Source organism: Hetaerina americana, unplaced genomic scaffold (genome assembly GCF_022747635.1).
Source record: "Hetaerina americana unplaced genomic scaffold, ioHetAmer1.1.p SCAF_11, whole genome shotgun sequence".
NCBI lineage: Eukaryota > Metazoa > Arthropoda > Insecta > Odonata > Calopterygidae > Hetaerina > Hetaerina americana.
The window spans coordinates 38,462,880-38,470,154 of record NW_027286181.1 but is presented as its reverse complement, the minus strand read 5'-3'; the positions used below and the strand labels follow the sequence as shown (position 1 = coordinate 38,470,154).

Genomic DNA, 7,275 nt, shown 5'->3' with positions numbered 1-7,275 from the left:
ATGATTTGTATCGATTATGTTCCCATTTATTAAGTAATACCATTGATTATATGACTTTAGTTTTCAGTGAAATACTCCTTGCTTTTGAAATTTAGTGAAATAATTTTTATTGATCTGGTTTCAGTGCAACGGAAAATAAACTTTCTACAAAACTATTTTCTAATATTTTGCCAAAACTAATTGCTTTAAAGTCTCTCAGGGTTAACCATAAAGAAATATCCTTTTCCCTATGAGAGAACTGTGAAATCCAAGACCCTAATAAAATCGGCATGAATGTTGTCATCCACTTATTAAAATAAATCTGTTCATTAAAAAATTAAAATGCTTGGAAAAGTTATTTTTTACAATGAAATAGAACTGAATTACAAATGTTGTACTCGTCTTTCATTACATGATTTACCTTAAGTTGGACAGTTTTGGGTGATTCGCAGTAAAGTGAATTACAGTTCACCATTCACTTTAGCCCCATTTGGTTATGTAAGAAAATGGAACAGGCTTTGAAAGTATTGCCGGTCAATAAATAGAGCATAATTTTTGTATAATGATTTATTCAATAAAAAAATGGTTGAAAATTAGGATGTAGGTCATTCCTATAATAACGATAACACCGATATAAATACCATGGTGGCATGTTTTTCTGAGCACCACTAGACGACCATTACACCTTTCACTAAGAAATGCAGTCAGTTGGATCAATGCGATGATGTTATGTCATAATCATGAGTGATGATCTACTCATGATGAAAATGACCACATGAATGAAAATTTATGCGAGGTAGAGATGCACGTTTATGGAGGTAGAAGAATAGATATCAGCTCCTAGTAGTGGTGCCCTCCGTGGTGAGCAATGGCAATGTTGTTGGAGTTTGAGTAGGACTTGGCCTCTCCGTGATGTCCCCCAACGAATCCTCCATGGTGCCCGCCGATGGCAATCTCCCCTCCATAGTGCTGGTGATGCACCGGTTCTGGGTGGATCGACTTGCCATGCTTCTTGACCACTGCATTGTAGCCATTGTGCTTGTCCGCCGTGTACTCCACAGTGAGTATGGTACCGTCTGGTTGGTTGTAGCTGTACGACCCCTTGACGACGTCGCCGTCCCTTGTTTCCCATTTGTTCTTCACATCTCCTGTGTGGAGGTCATGGACGGCATAGTCGTAGTTATACTTCGGGTGTGCCTGTAGAACATAAAAAAGGAAATCAATTTCCGAACTTCTAATTTTAAGAATGGCATGAATTAGGTTGCCTGAGAATGGGCTCATAGTTTTGTATTACGTTATTATTATTAACGAAAACAAATACAGTTCGATTCTGCTGTCGTTTGCTTATTCACAACGTAAAAATGATTCATTTTTACATTAATTTTAAGCTTAAAATAAAATGGTAACATTGTAAAATCAATTCCATATTTGTCATGTATACATACTTACGAATCAAACTCATAATTAAATAAAATAAAATTTATTATTATTATAATTTCCGTACGACGTCCACACATTTTCTCACACACACAGAATAATTAAAAATACCTTGAAATTTGCGAAAGATAAACTTGCCTAGGATTTGCGGAAAAAGTTATTAAATTCAATATGTTACTAAAACTATTTTTTTAGTCTACATTTATTTTAAATCTATATTTTTCTCAAAATTTTCATCCACTGAACCTTAACTTAAAGAGATAAATCCATTGCAAAAACACAATCCAAGTTACTTACAATAATTTTATGAGATATCAAATAATAATGTAAACACGTTGATCATAATAGATGTTTCCTCATGAATAAAATGTAATTCTAACCTTCCTCCGAAAGGGACTGTTAATTATTTCCCCGTACCGCAGCTCCCATCTCATTTTAACTGTTTGAATGAATGACCTATGTGTGCCACTATCGGCTTAGGAGACCATTGCTGCGATTGATATTCAGTATATTATGCGCTGGCCTCTAAATTGCCTCTAATGCTAATTAAATTCAGAATCAGCCTCCCATAACTCAAGACCAATCTATAGCTTAGTAATATTCGGTATTAAAAGAAAATTCTATGCGCTAGCATCTGAATTATATCTTTTGCCAATTTAATTCTGAATTAGCTTCTCGCAATCAAAGATCAATGTATAATCGTAGTATAATATTTGGAAAAAAGTTTGTTTCATTTATTTAATTTGTAACATGATGTATAATAATCCGATTTTAATTCTAATATAGAACAGAGGTCACATACGTTTTCTTCGAGTCTTTGTTGTCGTACACTTTTAATTTATCCTGAGTGATATTAGGTTTTTTTAAGAAAAGGTCATCTGTTTCATGAAAACGAAGTGGTGTTTGGAGATATTTCTTCCCATACATTCCTTTTAGGATGCATTTTAATATGAACCGTCATATACCTCAAGGCTACGAAGTTACAAAAATTAAGATAAATCAAATAGATTTAATAGAGCTAATGTTTTGTGAAATAAAAAAAGCGTTCTTATTTTTTCATATTTGATGTCAAGTATAATAGTTTAAGAATATGGGATTTTCACGTGGCAGGTTTGATTTATGCATTATATTTATATCTGCAAAGAAATAACTAGGTTTGAAAAATGCACATTTATAAACCGAAGAGTTTGACTAGATTGTCGGACGAACAAAGGAGTAAATAACTCTACAAGGATTGAGTAACTATTAGCTAAATAATATCTATAAATTTGACCCTATGTCCTCTAAATGCTGAAAAAAAATTAAAGGCTAATTTTAAAATGGAATGGATTTTGATGAAACCAAAGACATTTTGCAACGAAAGGTGTTTTCAGGCTATATGTGGCCCGCTAGATAAGGAGTATGAATGAAACTTATTGAGGTCATCTAAGAGGTCATTAATTTGACCACGCAGTCCAATAGAACCATTTATGGATATAGCTGATTAGGCTTTACCCAGTATAAAATTTCTTCATGCATCAATGCTACACCTATTAACCAAGGAGTCATTTATTTTTTTTGTTTTCTGTCTTGGTTACTTTCATGTTTTGGATTACATCACTCCTCTAAGAGTCCGAAACCGTTTAGTAGGATTGAGGAAAGTACATAACTGTAATGAATAATGTTTCTGTCTCACATCTCACCGGAGTTTTGCGGTGTATTCTATAAAATTTGCCCGGTTGTATTAGGACCTAAATTGTATAACATTGGATAAAACCGCTTTCAAAGAGATGCAATCTGAAAAGGGAAGGTGATTTAAGACAATCGTTTTATTAATGGGCTTTTAAAAAGGAATGGATACCAATATTAATTTTGGGAATAGCCAATTGCTTATTCACCACCGGAGGCACTGGCGTTCTTTATACCCTGAAATACTTACTTATTCGATCCTATAGGTTACATATAGTACATTTCTTGTCCAAGTAACGTCATAATAAGATTTGAGTACTTAAATCCGACGGAGTTGACCTGGTATCAGAAATACTCTTTAGCTATTTTTCGCTTTACAATGTTCATGTTTGTGTTAATTAATACTATATCATGAATAAAAATTACTATATAATGCATACTTACATAATAATCCACATGGTTTTCCACCCCAAAATGGTGACCTGGGAAAGCCGTGGAAGTAGACACCAGAGCCGTAAGGAAAATAATTGCCTGAAATATATGATATACGAATATATGTTACGATGTCATGTTCAATGTGTTACTAATGAATGATACAATCGTGACAATTTTATTCTTTATCAAAATTCTAGGTGGTAGTATGCTAAATTAGTGCCTTAGTTTTTTCACCGAAATAATTAGCACATAACCCTGTTAATAAGACAAATGTGTTACATAATGTTAATATTAATCCAAAATTGCAAAATTTTTAATACCGTTTACGACGATGTCTAATTTCCTAATACGGTCCATTATTATGAAAAATAAATGCAAATTTATTATCCTGGTCTAATGCTGTTAGACCAGGATATTTTAAAACTCTATTTCAATATTTTTTTATCTGAATTATCCAAAACACTTAATATCTTTCTATATTCTGACAATACGAACGTCCAGTACGTCGTATCGCGTCGCAGAACGACGTAATATTTCTTCGTTCGTATCTCAGAGATTCCAAATATCTGTTGCATTTAATCCATTTTTCATCTCACTATTTTTCACGTTTGATCTTTAGTTAAAATACGAAACAGAAACACGCCTTTGTGAAAATAATACAATTTTAATTTGCAAAACAACTTGATAGACTAACACAAACTTAAACCATACTATGAATAATAACTCGAAGAAAATAAATGAATAACCAAAAATGCAAGATTCTATATTAATAACATAATTCACTATCATGTACACATGTTTATTGCGTGTTCAAATGCCTAAATTAAAAGAAAATTGAAAATACGGAGATATTTGATATAAATGATTCAAGACCGTATTAAGGGGCCTGGTGTTATAAATATTACATAAATGTCTCAAATATTGCATCCTGTATCTTATTTTTTAAAGACTTAACATATATATTACTTCCAAATACTTCTAATTACCTACTCGCGAAGTGCATAAAATATATTTTGACGAGTCCAAATATTGTGGGCGAACCTGATATTTATATCACAAATTAAAAGCACATGCTCACGCTTCACAATTTTGATGAGCTTTCAGTTTATCGGAAAACGTAGTATGGTGAGGCCGCTGGATGCATATTTCTGTTCAATTCTGGTTATTCTATTTATATGATTCCCTCTAACAGCGTATTCCTTTTATATAGAGATCCACCTCGCAAGAATTGAACGAGATCTCATAGCCAAATTTCGCGAAGTAAATACTATTAAAGCCTTCTATTAAAACTTCTCGTTAATTTACCTGAGTGACCTGCATTCTGGTTTCTGTAATATCCAATTAGTTGAGGGCACCGAAAACACTGCTCCACAGACTCAATGAGGGAGGGACTGATGGCGTTTGGAGGACTGTACCCCCTTTTTATACGTATGGGAAGAGATTAAGAGGCGCTGCGGCGAAAGGATGAGAAAGGGGGGGGGGAGGAATGGGAGTTAGAAAGGGGAGAAAGGCTTTGAGGAGTTGAGATATTAAGGGACGGCGGAATTCGGTGACAGGCACTCGGAATTACGTGTGCCAATGATCTGAGGATCCGTTCGAAAGTCGTAACACTCGAGTGGAGATTGTTGTTGCATATTAATAAGCAGATCGGGATACACCAATTAGGTAACGAGGCTTGCTATTTCTCGGATTATTAAACGAGGTGTTCCATACCTACGGCTCATTCAAGTAAAGCGCCTTCTTGGAGCCATATTATCGTCAAAAAAATTCTTTAAGTCTGAGCTTATTCCCTTCCGGTTCTGAAAAATTCAACTCCCTATTTTAGGGAGGGTTGTCTATAATGGTGCTTCGACGACTAATAAGTTAGGGATTAGAGAAAAATTTTAACCTACTGATCCTTTTGTCATTTTGAAATGACATTAGTAGTTTTAATAATATGTTTTTCTTCATTGAAGTTAAAGTAATGCAATGGATTCGTTATGAATATATCCTTCGCCGTTACTGGAACCTGGACTCGCGGCAAAGCTCACTTGTTCACTCGCATTAATGGACCCATAAGCATATTGCAGTAATAAGCTGTCATAAACACAATTCGAACTGTTCAATGAGCATACGTTAATCGGTTTCTCGGGCTTCATCTCCTTTATGCCTTCAATGGAATACTCGATGAAAAATAGGCGATGAAATTTTCCCCTTCACGTAAACGGTTAGACGGAAGTCAAACGAAGAGAGAAGGTAGTATCTTTTGGCTTATTTTGAAACATTTCGATCATTAAAGCAAAAGAGATATTTAAAAATTATGACCCCAACAACGTAGATGGCTAGATATCAGTCGGTCTGTTACAAAGGTTAAATTTTAAATGTAGGCCTTCATCCGTTGAATACTATAAGTCCATATTTTAACATTCCTGCTTCCATTCTTATGCAGTAATATCCTTGCCGACTTCGTGTCCTTCATGACAAATGTCATGCTTTTTTCTGTTCTAAAAAGCTATAATATTATTATTAAAAATACACATGTGCTGATTGACAGTGTGAGGTGGCAGACAAGTCCCAAGTAATCACCAAAAAAGAAGATGTTTCCGCCAGGGATCGAACCTGGGACCTTCCGCGTGTTAGGCGGATGTGATAACCACTACACCACGAAAACATATGTACTTATGGAAATAACATCACAATTTACTCTGTGATCCCAAATAGTATATTTACTCCCGATGTATTTGTTAAAAATACGTACTGCAATCCGCCCATATCTCGCATTCAGCAGTTGGATTATTTGCTCAGCCAATTTGTCTGTCATAGTGCTTGTTACACTGTAGTAATAAAAGTTTTACAGTTTTTCCCCACACAGGATATGTTATTTGCGGTTGCACTTCTCATATCTTGTTTAATAATTCAATCTAAAAGCCAACTAGACTGCTTTTAGAGTAATAGTTTAGTAGGTAAATGAAAGTAGTATTATTAATACGAAAAAAATAAATAAAGCTGTTAAAATTAGATGATCTCTTCTTCTTTCAAGATTAAGTCATACGTAAAACGTCATTTATATAGATTGCACAACTAATCGCATGTGCCTAAATTTATTTTATAATCATTATTGATTACCGTTTCCATTAATTAGAAGAATTATATATAATAATATATATAAGTTTTCATTGTCAATCAATATCCAAAATTCTGGTTCTTATAGATATCTTTTCTCACGCATATTTAATCCATGAAACGGGCTTTAGACATGTTGAACGGTCTTTGAGGTACGTTTATTCTCCTACTACTTAAATTTGAACATTCTATCTTTCGAATGGCGTCCACTAGCGTTTTTTTTTTTTGGTATTAAATTCTACAGAACATTAGAAAAAGTCAATAAAGCGTGTACGGTTAATCCGCAAGCTCGTATTTTCCCTTAATAAACCGCTGAAAAATAGATAATTTTGAATGTGATTTTACCTTAGAGCTGAAATAATTATGAAGTTGGAATGTATTTTTGCTCAAATATGTATTTTATAAAGCAAGATGAGCAAAGAAAATAATAGATCTATTTAATCTGGTATAATTCTGCAAGATTATTTTATTTCAAGGCTGATGAATACACTCATTGAAGTTAATCCCATCTTCAGATAGATGGAAAGCAATTACTTTTACGTGTCATATCTAGTGGTGCTCATTAATAGGCCCATCGAAGGCTGGGTTTATTTTTCTATTGGCTTTCACACTTTCAAACTTTCCTAAGGACCCGGCTATCAACCAAGGATCTGT

The 7,275-nt window shown here is 34.0% G+C and overlaps 1 protein-coding gene and 1 non-coding gene across 2 annotated transcripts; both read right to left on the bottom strand.

Annotated features, from left to right (window-relative positions):
* Nucleotides 1–819: 819 nt before the first annotated feature.
* Nucleotides 820–1,260, bottom strand: LOC139701139 (cuticle protein 19-like). The gene has a single exon (XM_071599715.1). It carries the CDS (start codon nucleotides 1,258–1,260, stop codon nucleotides 820–822), a length of 441 nt encoding a protein of 146 aa, XP_071455816.1.
* Nucleotides 1,261–6,096: 4,836 nt separating this feature from the next.
* Nucleotides 6,097–6,169, bottom strand: TRNAV-AAC (transfer RNA valine (anticodon AAC)). Its single transcript has one exon. It is a non-coding gene; the product is annotated as a tRNA-Val (tRNA).
* Nucleotides 6,170–7,275: the final 1,106 nt, after the last annotated feature.

What these genes read in the sequence shown, in the direction of transcription:
- LOC139701139 (XM_071599715.1), bottom strand. Translation starts at nt 1,260, where the DNA reads ATGAGCCCATTCTCAGGCAACCTAATTCATGCCATTCTTAAAATTAGA.